A 16482-nucleotide genomic window follows, 5' to 3' on the forward strand; every position below is an offset into this window, starting at 1 on the left:
TTTAAGTGCTCTTAGTCCTTTCATTATTTTCAATGGTTTTAGGTATATTTAGAATTCATTTAGAAAAACAACAAATTTGGGGGGAGGTTTCACAATCCTGTTTTTATGAATAAAGAATTTTAAGAGGCACAGGATTATGTTACAGCAGCTTTCATCTTTTTTATTATTTAATATCAAACTGAAAGTTATGTCATTTATTGAAAAGGAAATTGGAATGGATTTAGTTTTTACTTTTAACCATTCATGGATATCAGTCCAGAAGGTTTTCACAGTTTGGCATGAGAAGAAAACATGGTTCATTTTCACAAAAGGGGCATAAATTATCTTCAAATTTAAAGCGTGCACAGAGTAATTCTTTAGAAGGATAAATATTGTTCTTAATTTTAAAGAATGTATCTTTTGCTTTTGGTGGTATAGGGAATGTGAGATACATTGTTCTTAATTTTTCTGTTGATTTTTTGTGCTCTGCTCTGTCTACCTGGGAATAGTTTTACATTAAAATTATTTCTTATCAATCTATTATTACATTTTTTTATCTAGGACTGACAATCCTTGAATGGACAATGAAGGGCTACTAACCTCCATACTAACCATAGCTATCAACCATAGACTGCTATCAACAGGATGATAACCGATTACCCATAATGCCTTGTGCCTTCCAGCTGCTTTAAGGTGTGTTTTAGTTGGAGCCGGCGTACACCGATGAGTACCCAGTTGAGCGGAGACAGCAAGTAATGTATGTGTAAACCTGGTGTAAACTGTGCAAATACCGGTTGCTGCATTGCATATATTTCCTTGTAATTGGAGTAAACGAAACAGTGTCAAACAAAACGTGTCAGTTCCCTTTTTAAACGTACTCTTGTGTTAACTCCGCTTACAACCACCCAACCTGGACAGCCCGGAGTAAGTCACAAGCGCACCTAATGTCACTATTGATTTTGGAATAAAATCACCTGTTTCCGCGTTGGTATCTCCCTGGTATCTCCCTATGGTTTTCTCTGAATATTGTAGTGTTTTTGCTGTCACATACGTTTCCTTTTCTATTTTTCACCGGACAAACCAAGCGTCGCATGTATGCATGTATAAGTTCCCTTGTTTCATACATCAATGTAACACCGCAGCTCTTCATATGCGACTGACCTTGCCCGTCTGCAGACAAAACAGTGAACCAGCCAGTCAGTGTTAGCTAGCTCAGCTAACTGTTCGTATTAGTGCGAATTCATGTTCGCTGGTCCTCTCCACGTCCTGGTTTTGTTGCCTTTATGATGGAAGATGAAGCCTTCACAGACATTAATGGCAAAGCCATATCTCTGGACTGCCAGAGTCACTCTGGTTTCTGCAGAGAGTTCATTGTCAGCTCTGCCAAAGTGTCCATCGGTAAGGTGATGGTGTTCACCTGCTCTGTTTGGCTTGTAGCTTACGCTGTTTTCTTCATCACAGAGGTGAGCATCATGAGTAAAACTACATGTATGTGGAGTAACAGTTGTATGTGTGTGTGTGTGTGTGTGTGTGTGTGTGTGTGTGTGTGTTTGTGTGTGTGTGTGTGTGTGTGTGTGTGTGTGTGTGTGTGTGTGTGTGTGTGTGTGTGTGAAAAAATACACACACTTTCACTGTAGTTTAATTTATTACCAAACTAGAATACTTCTAATTCCCAATTACTTGTCATGCAGTCTATGGTCATGCTCCTTGTGATACATACAATTGTAGAAGCAGAACTTACTGTATGTTTTATATATCAATTCAATTTGCTTTATTGGCATGAACGAAGACATGTTGTTGCCAAAGCACATACGATTCAGCTCCGCACCATCTCCAAACTCAAATTAATCTTAAGCACCTCAGACCTGGAAAAAGTCGTCCACGCCTTCATATCATCACGCATCGATTACTGTAACTCCTTGTACTTTGGCATCACTCAATCCTCATTATTCGCCTTCAAATAGTTTAAAATGCAGCAGCCAGGATCCTGACAAGGTCAAAAAAGAGAGACCACATAACACCAATTCTTGCCTCCCTACACTGGCTTCCGGTCAGCTACGAAATTACCTTGTTACTTGATATATAAAGTACTTCATGGTTTGGCCCCCACTTACATCTCAGAACTCCTGTCTCCGTATCACTCTGTCAGAGCACTCAGATCATCACACCAAAACTTCCTGTCTGTCCGAACATCAAGGACAAAGAGATATGGGGACAGAGCCTTCTTCATCTGTGCCCCAAAACTGTGGAATTCCCCCCTCGTAGAGACTTTTAAAAGTCGTCTCAAAATGCACTTTTATTCATTAGCTTTTAAGTGACCTTAACCACACTGGCTCAGATACTCACTGCCCTGTTAATTGTATTTCTTGTCATTACTGTTGTTATTATTACTGTTAATTTAATTTTTGATTATATTGCTCTCATACCACTCTTTTTTTCCCTCTCTCTTCCTCTGTTTGTGTTTTTCTTTATTTCATGTTCTCTTTGTTTTCCTCATTTTCAGTTGTAAAGCACTTTGCATCAACTGTGTTGTGTGTAAAGTGCTATATAAATAAAGCTGATTTGATTTTATATTTTGGGGATTGGATCTAATGATTCAAATTGGCACATCCTAACACTGAATGAGATTTCCATCTTTGTCTTGCAGAACACTGCTGTGCTGTCCTGTGCTATACTCATCACCCTGGTTGGCATGATGGTTCACATCCACTTTGTGAAGGTTGACCACGAGTCCCTGCTCGTCATTGGCTCTTTGGGCATCCAGGTGTCTTCCAGCTACGCCTCAGGCCGAGAGACCACCACATTCATTGAGATGAGCAAGATTAAGGATATAGTCATCAATGAAGCTATATATATGGTGAATAAGAAAACTATGTAAATGTCTTTCACCCGATTACATTTGCATTTTTCTGTGATTAATCTGTTATTTATAAAAAGCTGTATTTCTGTTTAAGATAATTAAAATGAAGTGTAACCTTCTCTTTCAGCATCAAATCATTTATTACCTCTGTGTGCTGTTGAAGGACTCTTCAGAGCCTAATGCAGTGTCAAGTGTTGTGCCGTTGTTCCAGGTAAGCTTGAATGTTAGGTGCACACATCTCTCAAGTAGAGTAAATTTCTTATGACAAGTAACTTAAGTTCCTCCTTGTTTACCTCCCACATGAGGCTTTTAGTGCACTGTATCTGATGAACCTCCTGTCTTCATTTTTCAGAGTTCAAAGCCGAGGTTGAACTGCCTGGTGAAGGTTTACAAGAGCTGTCAGGAGATTCTTTCTAAGTGCTGATGGTATGAAGTGGTGGTCATCCATCAGAGATGTTTCTGGGAGCCTATAGTTTAATAAGTTGTGTTCTTTTCAAAGGATGAATGCAGAGACCGTTTTTATTAATTGTGGTGCATCTTGATTCAGTTATTAGTCATTCATTTTTTGTATATTTCTCCTTTTCATGCCTTCATCAACACACTGTACATCCAATCAATCTGATCTGATGACCAATATAAGTGTATTAATGACTTTATGTTATACCGTGTTTTGTAGCCACCTGAATAATAATATGCACCAGTCTAGACTTCTTGTTTGAACCTACTGAGCCACATTTGTACCTGACATTGAATTAACAGTTAGAAATGCCCTTTGATCACCTTTCCTCTTTCCTTATTTATTCATTTAGATAGAAGTTGACTTATTAATTCAATGTCTGTATTTTAGAAGGATTCCTAAACTGTATTTTTGTACTAGAAATAATTTTAATAAAACATAGAATCAACATTGTTTCTAATTTATTTACCATCACTAGTGGTAGTGTTTTTTCCTGGGATACCTTTTAAAATGGGGAGTGATATTGTATATCTCCAGTAGGGGGCAGCCTTGCTCTTACTCATGCTTAATTACTATTACCCAACTCTGATAGAAGCATTTATGACACTTCAGACAAATCACTTCAGATGTACAGACAGTATATCTAGTGATTTACATAGATAGGACCCCATAAACCTGCTGCTTTAGGAATAATAATAAACAGGGTTTCCACGCGTCCTGGAAAACCTGGAAAACAGTTGACCAGTTTTCCAGTACTGGAAAACACCTGGAAAATGGGAGAAAAAGTAAAATGTCCTGGAAAATCACATATAGTCCTGGAAAATGATTCCAACATGGCTGCGTGCGACCTGATCCTATTAACAAAACACATCCCCATTCATTGAAAGTTGAGTGCATGCTGTGCTGGAAAAGACAGCGACACTGCACATCTTTTTTCACATCTTTTCTCCTTCACTTCATAATCATGCATTCACAGAAAACGGGGGTATATTGTTTATGTTTTATGGTACATTTGGCTCAATTACCGTACTCTAGCTCAGTTGTTCTCAAAGTGTGGTCCTGGGACCCCTGGGGGTCCGCGAACCATAGCGTGGGGGTCCGTGAAATAATTTGAATACATTTCTAGTAAATCATAAAATTGTGCTGTGTCATTACAAAACAGCATACACCATTGTTATGATACCATTTGGTGGCTCGAAGGGATATGTGAGTCTTGTTACTGTTAATTTTCTGAAAGTGTTTAAGATCAATTACTTGAAAAGTATAAATGCTGTCATGTTGAGTCCACAAGGAATGAAATGACCCTCTGTTTTAAAGTATACAAGTGGTATTTACTTGATTCAAATTTAAGTGTTATCTGTTTATCACTATGGTACAGGATTAGGGTTAGGATTAAGGTTAGGTTTAGAACCAGCACTAAACTTAAGCATATAGAACCAGAAGCAAACTCATGCAAACTCATGCAGGGTTAAGGTTAGGGGTTGTGATTAGGGTTAGGGTCAGGGTTATGATTATGATTAGGGTTAGGGTTGTGATTAGGGTTAGGGTTAGGGTTGTGATCAGGGTTGGGGTTAGGGTTAGGGTTATGGTTATGATTATGATTAGGGTTGTGATTAGGGTTAGGGTTGTGTTTAGGGTTATGGTTATGATTATGATTAGGGTTGTGATTAGGGTTAGGGTTGTGATTAGGGTTAGGGTTGTGATTAGGGTTAAGGTTAGGGGTTGTGATTAGGGTTAGGGTTGTGATTAGGGTTAGGGTTGTGATTAGGGTTAGGGTTGTGATTAGAGTTAGGGTTGTGATTAGGGTTAGGATCAGGGTTGTGATTAGGATTAGGGTTGTGATTAGGGTTAGGGTTGTGATTAGGGTTAGGGTTATGGTTATGATTAGGGTTAGGTCAGGGTTATGATTATGATTAGGGTTAGGGTTATGATTATGATTAGGGTTAGGGTTAGGGTTGTGATTAGGGTAAGGGTTGTGATTAGGGTTAGGGTTATGGTTATGATTAGGGTTAGGGTCAGGGTTATGATTATGATTAGGGTTAGGGTTAGGGTTGTGATTAGGGTTAGGGTTGTGATTAGGGTTGGGGTTAGGGTTAGAGTTAGGGTTAGGGTTGTGATTAGGGTTAGGGTTGTGATTAGGGTTAGGGTTAGGGTTAGGGTTGTGATTAGGGTAAGGGTTGTGATTAGGGTTAGGGTTGTGATTAGGGTTAGGGTTAGGGTTAGGGTTAGGCTTGTGATTAGGGTTAGGGTTGTGATTAGGGTTAGGGTTGTGATTAGGGTTAGGGTTATGATTAGGGTTAGGGTTGTGATTAGGGTAAGGGTTGTGATTAGGGTTAGGGTTATGGTTATGATTAGGGTTAGGGTCAGGGTTATGATTATGATTAGGGTTAGGGTTATGATTATGATTAGGGTTAGGGTTAGGGTTGTGATTAGGGTTAGGGTTGTGATTAGGGTTAGGGTTATGGTTATGATTAGGGTTAGGGTCAGGGTTATGATTATGATTAGGGTTAGGGTTATGATTAGGGTTAGGGTTAGGGTTGTGATTAGGGTTAGGGTTGTGATTAGGGTTAGCGTTAGGGTTGTGATTAGGTTTGGGGTTAGGGTTGTGATTAGGGTAAGGGTTGTGATTAGGGTTAGGGTTATGGTTATGATTAGGGTTAGGGTTAGGGTTATGATTATGATTAGGGTTAGGGTTATGATTATGATTAGGGTTAGGGTTAGGGTTGTGATTAGGGTTAGGGTTGTGATTAGGGTTCGGGTTAGGGTTGTGATTAGGGTTGGGTTTAGGGTTAGAGTTAGGGTTAGGGTTGTGATTAGGGTTAGGGTTGTGATTAGGGTTAGGGTTAGGGTTAGGGTTGTGATTAGGGTTAGGGTTGTGATTAGGGTTAGGGTTGTGATTAGGGTTAGGGTTAGGGTTAGGGTTAGGCTTGTGATTAGGGTTAGGGTTGTGATTAGGGTTAGGGTTGTGATTAGGGTTAGGGTTATGATTAGGGTTAGGGTTGTGATTAGGGTTAGGGTTGTAATTAGGGTTAGGGTTGTGATTAGGGTTAAGGTTAGGGTTGTGATTAGGGTTAGGGTTAGGGTTGTGATTAGGGTTAGGGTTGTGATTAGGGTTAGGGTTATGGTTAGGGTTGTGATTAGGGTTAGGGTTGTGATTAGGGTTAGGGTTATGGTTAGGGTTGTGATTAGGGTTAGGGTTAAGGTTAGGGTTGTGATTAGGGTTAGGGTTGTGATTAGGGTTAGGGTTATGGTTAGGGTTGTGATTAGGGTTAGGGTTAAGGTTAGGGTTGTGATTAGGGTTAGGGTTAGGGTTGTGATTAGGGTTAGGGTTAGAGTTAGGGTTGTGATTAGGGTTAAGGTTAGGGTTGTGATTAGGGTTAGGGTTAGGGTTGTGATTAGGGTTAGGGTTGTGATTAGGGTTAGGGTTATGGTTATGATTAGGGTTAGGGTCAGGGTTATGATTATGATTAGGGTTAGGGTTATGATTATGATTAGGGTTAGGGTAATGGTTGTGATTAGGGTTAGGGTTGTGATTAGGGTTAAGGTTAGGGTTGTGATCAGGGTTAGGGTTAGGGTTGGGGTTAGGGTTAGAGTTAGGGTTAGGGTTGTGATTAGGGTTAGGGTTGTGATTAGGGTTAGGCTTGTGATTAGGGTTAGGGTTAGGGTTGTGATTAGGGTTGGGGTTAGGGTTAGGGTTGTGATTAGGGTTAGGGTTAGGGTTGTGATTAGGGTTAGGGTTAGGGTTGTGATTAGGGTTAGGGTTAGGGTTATGATTATGATTAGGGTTAGGGTTAGGGTTGTGATTAGGGTTAGGGTTGTGATTAGGGTTAGGGTTATGGTTATGATTAGGGTTAGGGTCAGGGTTATGATTATGATTAGGGTTAGGGTTATGATTATGATTAGGGTTAGGGTTAGGGTTGTGATTAGGGTTAGGGTTGTGATTAGGGTTAGGGTTAGGGTTGTGATTAGGGTTAGGGTCAGGGTTATGATTATGATTAGGGTTAGGGTTATGATTATGATTAGGGTTAGGGTTAGGGTTGTGATTAGGGTTAGGGTTGTGATTAGGGTTAGGGTTGTGATTAGGGTTAGGGTTAGGGTTGTGATTAGGTTTGGGGTTAGGGTTAGAGTTAGGGTTAGGGTTGTGATTAGGGTAAGGGTTGTGATTAGGGTTAGGGTTATGGTTATGATTAGGGTTAGGGTCAGGGTTATGATTATGATTAGGGTTAGGGTTAGGGTTGTGATTAGGGTTAGGGTTGTGATTAGGGTTAGGGTTGTGATTAGGGTTAGGGTTGTGATTAGGGTTCGGGTTAGGGTTGTGATTAGGGTTGGGTTTAGGGTTAGAGTTAGGGTTAGGGTTGTGATTAGGGTTAGGGTTGTGATTAGGGTTAGGGTTAGGGTTAGGGTTAGGGTTAGGGTTGTGATTAGGGTTAGGGTTGTGATTAGGGTTAGGGTTAGGGTTAGGGTTAGGGTTAGGCTTGTGATTAGGGTTAGGGTTGTGATTAGGGTTAGGGTTGTGATTAGGGTTAGGGTTATGATTAGGGTTAGGGTTGTGATTAGGGTTAGGGTTGTAATTAGGGTTAGGGTTGTGATTAGGGTTAAGGTTAGGGTTGTGATTAGGGTTAGGGTTAGGGTTGTGATTAGGGTTAGGGTTATGGTTAGGGTTGTGATTAGGGTTAGGGTTGTGATTAGGGTTAGGGTTATGGTTAGGGTTGTGATTAGGGTTAGGGTTGTGATTAGGGTTAGGGTTATGGTTAGGGTTGTGATTAGGGTTAGGGTTAAGGTTAGGGTTGTGATTAGGGTCAGGGTTAGGGTTGTGATTAGGGTTAGGGTTATGCTTAGGGTTGTGATTAGGGTTAAGGTTAGGGTTGTGATTAGGGTTAGGGTTAGGGTTGTGATTAGGGTTAGGGTTGTGAATAGGGTTAGGGTTATGGTTATGATTAGGGTTAGGGTCAGGGTTATGATTATGATTAGGGTTAGGGTTATGATTATGATTAGGGTTAGGGTAAGGGTTGTGATTAGGGTTAGGGTTGTGATTAGGGTTAAGGTTAGGGTTGTGATCAGGGTTAGGGTTAGGGTTGGGGTTAGGGTTAGAGTTAGGGTTAGGGTTGTGATTAGGGTTAGGGTTGTGATTAGGGTTATTCTTGTGATTAGGGTTAGGGTTAGGGTTGTGATTAGGGTTGGGGTTAGGGTTAGGGTTGTGATTAGGGTTAGGGTTAGGGTTGTGATTAGGGTTAGGGTTAGGGTTGTGATTAGGGTTAGGGTTAGGGTTAGGGTTAGGGTTGTGATTAGGGTTAGGGTTAGGGTTGTGATTAGGGTTAGGGTTAGGGTTGTGATTAGGGTTGGGGTTAGGGTTAGGGTTGTGATTAGGGTTAGGGTTATGGTTGTGATTAGGGTTAGGGTTGTGATTAGGGTTAGGGTTCTGATTAAGGTTAGGGTTGTGATTAGGGTTAGGGTTGTGATTAGGGTTAGGGTTAGGGTTGTGATCAGGGTTAGGGTTAGGGTTAGGGTTGTGATTAGGGTTAGGGTTAGGGTTGTGATTAGGGTTAGGGTTGTGATTAGGGTTAGGGTTGTGATTAGGGTTAGGGTTAGGATTAGGGTTGTGATTAGGGTTAGGGTTAGGGTTGTGATTAGGGTTAGGGTTAGGGTTGTGATTAGGGTTGGGGTTAGGGTTAGGGTTGTGATTAGGGTTAGGGTTAGGGTTGTGATTAGGGTTAGGGTTGTGATTAGGGTTAGGGTTCTGATTAAGGTTAGTGTTGTGATTAGGGTTAGGGTTGTGATTAGGGTTAGGGTTAGGGTTGTGATTAGGGTTAGGGTTAGGGTTAGGGTTGTGATTAGGGTTAGGGTTGTGATTAGGGTTAGGGTTAGGGTTGTGATTAGGGTTAGGGTTGTGATTAGGGTTAGGGTTGTGATTAGGGTTAGGGTTGTGATTAGGGTTAGGGTTAGGGTTGTGATTAGGGTTAGGGTTAGGGTTAGGGTTAGGGTTGTGATTAGGGTTAGGGTTAGGGTTGTGATTAGGGTTAGGGTTAGGGTTGTGATTAGGGTTGGGGTTAGGGTTAGGGTTGTGATTAGGGTTAGGGTTAGGGTTGTGATTAGGGTTAGGGTTGTGATTAGGGTTAGGGTTCTGATTAAGGTTAGGGTTGTGATTAGGGTTAGGGTTGTGATTAGGGTTAGGGTTAGGGTTGTGATTAGGGTTAGGGTTAGGGTTAGGGTTGTGATTAGGGTTAGGGTTGTGATTAGGGTTAGGGTTAGGGTTGTGATTAGGGTTAGGGTTGTGATTAGGGTTAGGGTTGTGATTAGGGTTAGGGTTGTGATTAGGGTTAGGGTTAGGATTAGGGTTAGGATTAGGATTAGGGTTAGGTTTAGAACCAGCACTTAATTTAAGCATATAGAACCAGAACCAAACTCACGGAAACAGAACCAGAATCAAACTCAACCACAACCGAACCTGAACCCTACCATAATCAAACCAGAACCGAACCAGAACAAAACCAAACCAGAACCGAACCAGAACCGAACCAGACCCGAACCAGAACTGAACCGGAACCGAACCGGAACCGAACCAGAACCAAACAAGAACCGAACCTTACCAGAATCGTACCAGAACCGAACCAGACTCGAACCAAAACCAAACCAGAACCGAACCGAACCAGACCCGAACCAGACCCGTACCAGAACTGAACCAGAACCGAACCGGAAACGAACCGAAACAGAACCATACCAGAACCGAACCAGACCCGAACCAGAACCGTACCAGATCTGAACCAGAACCGAACCAGAACCGAACCGAATCTGACCCGAATCAGAACCGAACCAGAACCAAACCAGAACCAAACCAGAACCGAACCAGACCCGAACCAGAACCGTACCAGATCTGAACCAGAACCGAACCAGAACCGAACCGAATCAGACCCGAACCAGAACCGAACCAGAACCAAACCAGAACCGAACCAAAACCGAACCAGAACCGTACCCGAACCGAACCAGATCCATACCAGACCCGAACCAGACTAGAACCAGAATAGAACCAGACCAAAACAGAACCAGAACCAACTCAGGTAAACAGAACCAGAACCAAACTCAAGCAAACATAACCAGAACCAAACTTGAGCAAACAGAACCAGAACCAAACTCAAGCAAACATTATTAATGTCCTCAGGTTGGCATTGAGAAAAATCCGATGCCTCAGCTTGGATGGGCTGGTCCGATTTCTCCTCTCAGTGAGTATTTGCCCGGTCTTTAAGAAGACTCTCTGAATGAACAGATGAAGCCAGGATACACAGCCTCCCCTCCATCACCTGTATCCTATATCCTCACATATGATTGGCCGCATGGCTGCCATGCTGACCAATCAAAACAAAGTTCTGCTGTGAGCAGAGCTGGGGCTGAGCACTGTGAGAGCTTAGCAGCAAAAGGAAAAAACTGGGAGCCGGCTCTTCTGATTCACTATAAAGCATAGACTCTCAGAGCCGCAGCTTTTGATCATGACACATCACTAATGTGCTTAATCTGTGTTACAATTATGAGGGGGTCCTTGGACAATTTTCTCACCTGTAAGGGGTCCCTGGCTCCAAAAAGTTTGAGAACCCCTGCTCTAGCTAGTAGGAGTGCAAACTCCCAATAGTGAAAACAAACGGAACAAAAAGAGCGACACAGCTGCACAGAAACTCCACATTGTAGACATCGCTGATCATAATAGACATCGCCATGCAGGAAGACAGTTCACATTTTTTTAAATCTCTGAGAGACCTTCAAATACAGAGTGTGTCTTTACACCGGTGCGAGAGTTTACGGTAACTCAAATAAAAAAACGTGACATTTGCTTTGTTTTATATCGACCACTTAGCAGGATGAATATCATGATTAAGCAGGTATATTTTGAGTTTGAGTTTGAGTTGAGAAACATTTGTGATCATTTTTGTCATTCAGATCTATTTAGGTCATTAATGCACTGATCCTCTGATCATTATTATTATTTAATTATTTCAATAAGGCAGCTTCCAGATTCCTTTGCTGGCTCTTTTGTTTTTTTCTTAGCTCATTTTATATTTTTTGAGAAAAGAGAAAGCTGAGATGTTGCCCATCATTGTTACTTGGTTACACTAATAAAGTGAAGTGCTGTACATCTGTGGTTGCATTATTCTATTATCAATTTGCCATAATTTTTAAGTATGTAAGAGATGATTTCATTGATAGCCATAGACTACATGTCTTTCACTGTAGACTTACACTGAGAGGAACATATTAGACTATTTAGGAACTAAATTAGGAACTAAATTTAGACGGTCATACCAACTTGATCATCACTGAAAATGTCCTGGAAATGTCCTGGAAAATGATCTCTGGAAAAGAGTGGGAACCCTGAATGAAAATACGTTGTATTTATAAAAGTGCTTTAAAAGTTTCTCTAAGACACTTTACAAGAAAATAAATTATGCAAAGGAAAACAGTGCAGACAAGCAAAGGAAAGCAAAGCAGCAAAACAAAAAAAACAAAAATTAATCAGTTATAGGTTAGAAGCCTTTGTAAATAGGTGGGTTTTGAGTCCGGATTTGAATGTGGTGAGTGAGGGAGAGAATCTGAGGTGTTGGAGGAGAGAGTTCCAGAGGGTGGGGGCAGCGACAGAGAAGGCCCTGTCCGCCCAGGTTTGGTGCTTGGGTTTGGTAAAATGGGTAAGGAGGTTGGCATTGGTGGAACGGAGGTTGCGGGAGGGATTGTATGGCTGCAGAAGGTCGGTGAGGTAGGAGGGAGCTAGATTATGGAGGGCTTTGCAGGTGATGAGGAGGATCTTGTACTGTATTTGGGAGGTGATGGTAAGCCAATGGAGGTTCTGGAGGACTAGGGTGATGTCTCTGGAGCAGGAGTGAGGACTTTGAATTTGAATGTTTTATGTGAACAGAATACTTTAGTAAAGAGCTAAGAATGTATGAGAACACTTTGTAGTGTTTAGTGCTATATATATAGCACATGTATAAACAAACACCTCCGCCTTCTTCCTTAAATATATTTTCACTTCCTCATAAGTGTACGTTCATCTCTTAGCACCACTTGGTCACGTTTACCTTTTCTCTCTGTAATCCTACTTGAGTCTGTTGATACACCAGACCGGTTTTCACATGTGTCACTCAGGGTTGCCTCTCCCACCAATAACGCTGCAGTAATGACAAGTTGATTGGATCTTACAGTGAAAGATTGAACATAAGATGACAAGATGCTGTGTTTTTTTATTCAACTGTCTCGTAAAAATTTGATAAGAGTAATGATCATCTATGACTCCAGTTGCTTTATGAGGTATGCTACATACAGGTATAAAAAACGTGTCAGATCAGCACTAAAGCTGTATAAAGAGAAGATAACTTTTAAATTGATTTGAGATCTCCTTTGATATTTGAGTATATCTAAAAGTAAAGACAATACGTTACAATCAAGGATGCCAGTGCTTAATTGAAAGCACTTTCAATTAGTTTCAGTGTGATTATATTTAAGTGAGGAGGACATAAACCTAAAGAGCATTCATTAGTTTCTGTCAGGAGGAAAACGTTTTCCTCCTTGAAATGCCTCCTGGCTGTTAGTCATATATAACAATTGAGTTTAAAGTTTAATGGGTCTCAATTTCCCACAGCTTAACGCTCACAGCCCTTCTTCCGTTGCCACTTGGCCTGTGAGTCCCCTCCAGGCCCAATCATTTCCATCCATTTAAGATCTCCATGACCAGCTGCAGCTCCCCACCAGACCTGTGTGTGAACCCTATGCTCCACAGAGCAACAAAACAAGCAGTAGGGTGTGATTTTCTCGAGGCAAAGCGTTACGCTGCTGTGAAGAGTGGCCCTCTGACAGGATAATAGTCCCTCCTGGAGGTGTGAAACAGTCAGGGACCGAGAGAGGCAAAAAAAACCTGGGAGTGACCGGGAGTGACACCTCAGGGCTTCTAAATAGGCCTCACAAACCAACCCCCCCTGAGTGTAAATCACAGGTAGTGTGGAGGGTTGGCAGGCCAAAAACACAGTGAGGCTTTCTCCAGCCAGAGGCATGGGCTGTTGATTACCTCTGTTTATAATCAGCCTGTAATTGCACATTAACTGTTGGGATTTCTCACTGCTTATTTTGTGACTGAGTCAAACTTTAAAAATGACCAACACTGAACTCTTGTTACCTGTTTTATCATTAAACCTGGTTTTAATAGAATTGGTTATTTATGCCATTTTTGGTTGTCTCTATTATTTGAATGGTAGTGGGCTAAACTGTGTGTGAAATCACCGAAGATGTTTTGACTGTAGGAACCTGGAGGTCTGATGGGAGTGGAGGGGTTGGAGCCCTGTTGAGTTAGGGAGTTGCCCCTTAACCACCTGCAGAAGGCACACACACTTGCACACATATGTACACTCATTTGGTTTGATAGTTAGCTTACCTAGTTTCGTGAAGAGAGTTATATAAGAAGCTTGTTAAAACTTTTGTGCTTGCAGTATACAAAGCAAATTCTAGCCTGAGGCGCTGTATGAAGAGGAAAAAGTAGGATTATTCTAAGGACCCAGCAGAAGGGGGCCCTAAAATATTATTATTATTCAATATGAAGGTATTTTGTGGTAGTGAAGTGGTGGGCCTCAATGTGATATCATGGGGCCCAAAAATATTGGCAGCTAGTTCGCTTAACTTAGCATAATGACTAAAATCCATTCCCACTCATAATTATTAAAGTGTACATTGTAATTGTTTGTTAAAGCTCCTGTGAGACATTTTTGATGGCTTATGATACAGCCTGAAATTAATATTGATGCATCTCTATGACCTAACAAGCAAACAGGACCACCAGCAACAAAGATTCAGAATGTCTGATATGTAATTTTTAATGCCTGCAGCTACTACCCATGAGGTAGGTTTCGGACCTGCAGAAACAGCCATTGTTTGGAGAACGCTTCTGCTTTTATTTTTGAACAGCTGATGAGGGACAAGAAATTGGGGGAGTAGAGTGTAGTGAAAGTCATGCAGCAAAGGATTGTTGCTTATCATTATTATCTGGGGATTGCACCAGTGAGATGTTGCTTTTCAATGGGGCAGGTATCTTAAACACAAGGCCTAACAGACACCTCAAAAGTATTTGTAATGTATATTTACCATGGAGGAGATTATTGAGTAGTGGAGTAGCAGGATGAGTTTTCTGTTGAAATCACTGCTTCCTAATGTACAGGGCAAAGTCATTACCAGATGGGGGTTGTAAACGCCATGTCACAGTTATAAGTTGTTTATATTATTTGAATAATATATCATGTTAGAATACAGAGAGAGAAACATTTTGTTTAGTTTTGGTGAGTATATTGTTATATTCGCAGGCTTATTTCCTGTGTTTTGTACCTGTAAGTTTGCTGTCCTACGCGGCTCTGGTAGTCATGCGACTAGGAGACAGGAAGTGAAGTGTTTGTAAAAATACGTTTTCTGTTGTTCTCAATAAATGAGTGCGGCGGGGCGTCACGGTTGTTTTACCGTGTGCAGGAGGTCACTGAGCCGACTCAATGCGTAAAACATTGTCATGTCGTCACTCAAAGATGGTTATATAAATCAGTAAGTGTAGAAACATTCAGAAGTTAAAGAAGACAACTGATAGCCATTACAGGGATGTTGGACACGTTGTCCACAAGGGGCACCAAAATTGACTGTCTGTCACAGGAGCTTTAATGATTACACCAAGTGTGACTGGTTGACAGGTTATTAAGTGAGGCTATGTTGACTTTGTCCAGGCTAGCTGTTTCTCTCTTTTCCATTGTCTATGCTAAGCTGCATGCTAATTGGCCTACATAGCCATGAATGCATAAAGGTAAAGTTACTGATCACAATTGCAGCTAGAGAGTGAATAAGTATGTCTCTCATGGTGTGAAATTAAGTAAAACATTTGCTATAAACAACTTTTACTCTGGCCTGCAAAAGTCCAATGAAATGAAATGAATACATTACAAATAACTACAGAGTTTATGGTCTATGCCCATCTGTGGTGCAGTTACAGTAGAGCTGAAATGAAAAAGCTTCAGGCAGCATATAATGATGAATATTGAATTTTCCTTAAACTACCAAGATGGACCAGTGCAAGTTTTATGTTTGTATCAAACATGTCCCTACATTTCATGCTGTACTGAGACATTTGGTGTATAAAGGTATGTGTCGCTTAGCTGATTCAGAAAATGTCATTTTAAGGGAGCTCACTCAGCCCACACTAAGTGACACAAGGTATTTTTCTTGCTTTTGGAAACACTGGCACAAATGCCTTTTTATGCTCTAATCACAATGAATGTGTAAACTGTAGTCATATGATCATTTTATTTCTTGCTGGAAATGTATTTTAATTATCTTTTATATTACTCGTGTGCTGATATGAACCTATGGGTCTGAAATAAAGTATATCTATCTGTGGTAATTAAATGCTTCCAAAGTTGCGTCATCTACCGCAGCAGAGGCTGCTCCCACATGACGTGTTGATTATTGTAGTGCTGTGTCTTTGTGTTGTTATTATTGTGTTGTGAGATCCTGACTGACAGATGCAAAAGGAAGAAAAGGTTAGGGCATTGTTTGAAATATGGCAGTTTATCCTCTCCACCTACTGGTCCATACAAGCAGGTGTAACATGATGTCTGTTTGGATTTGAATCTTGAAAAAAAAAAAAACGCCCTGACTCACAGGTAACGTCAGAGGGAGTTTTACCGGTCACTTCACTCTGCCTCTGCTAAACACGTACAGTGTCATGTCACATGGAAGTGTCTCTTCCTGTGGAGAAGGATTTTTCATACACACTTCCGTGTTGTTTTGTCTGACTTTTGTAAAACAAACAAATAAAAAATAATGTTATTTTTCTGCAGGTATTAAAAAAAATGAAAAAACTCTTTTTGCACTTTTGGCAAGCGATAAAAGGGGTACCATATCAGTTTACCCTGACTGTTTGTTATCAGATCTTACCCTTGGGTATTGTATTACTCCCCCTTACGACACTCAAACTGCACCTGATCACCTTTTTAACCAAACACTGGTGGCTCAGTGTGCGTCTTTCAGGGGCAGGTTCATGCAGCCAATCATGGAGAGATAACACGCATGGAAAGGGTGCTATTAAGACCGTTTATCATTCAAGTATGAAATATTGGATCACAGCTTTCACTGACACATAACAGAACCCACTGACAGATGTGCAAATTTACAGTAACAGTCATGT

General features: G+C 41.1%; 1 protein-coding gene across 1 annotated transcript; it reads left to right on the forward strand.

The window, feature by feature from the left end:
• Positions 1–923: 923 nt before the first annotated feature.
• pigh (phosphatidylinositol glycan anchor biosynthesis, class H) lies at positions 924–3744 on the forward strand. The gene is made up of 4 exons (XM_034699448.1): positions 924–1442; positions 2627–2836; positions 2967–3050; positions 3192–3744. The coding sequence occupies exons 1-4, from the start codon at positions 1263–1265 to the stop codon at positions 3261–3263; spliced, it is 546 nt and encodes a 181-aa protein (XP_034555339.1). The 5' UTR covers positions 924–1262; the 3' UTR covers positions 3264–3744.
• Positions 3745–16482: the final 12738 nt, after the last annotated feature.

Source organism: Notolabrus celidotus, chromosome 13 (assembly GCF_009762535.1).
Source record: "Notolabrus celidotus isolate fNotCel1 chromosome 13, fNotCel1.pri, whole genome shotgun sequence".
NCBI lineage: Eukaryota > Metazoa > Chordata > Actinopteri > Labriformes > Labridae > Notolabrus > Notolabrus celidotus.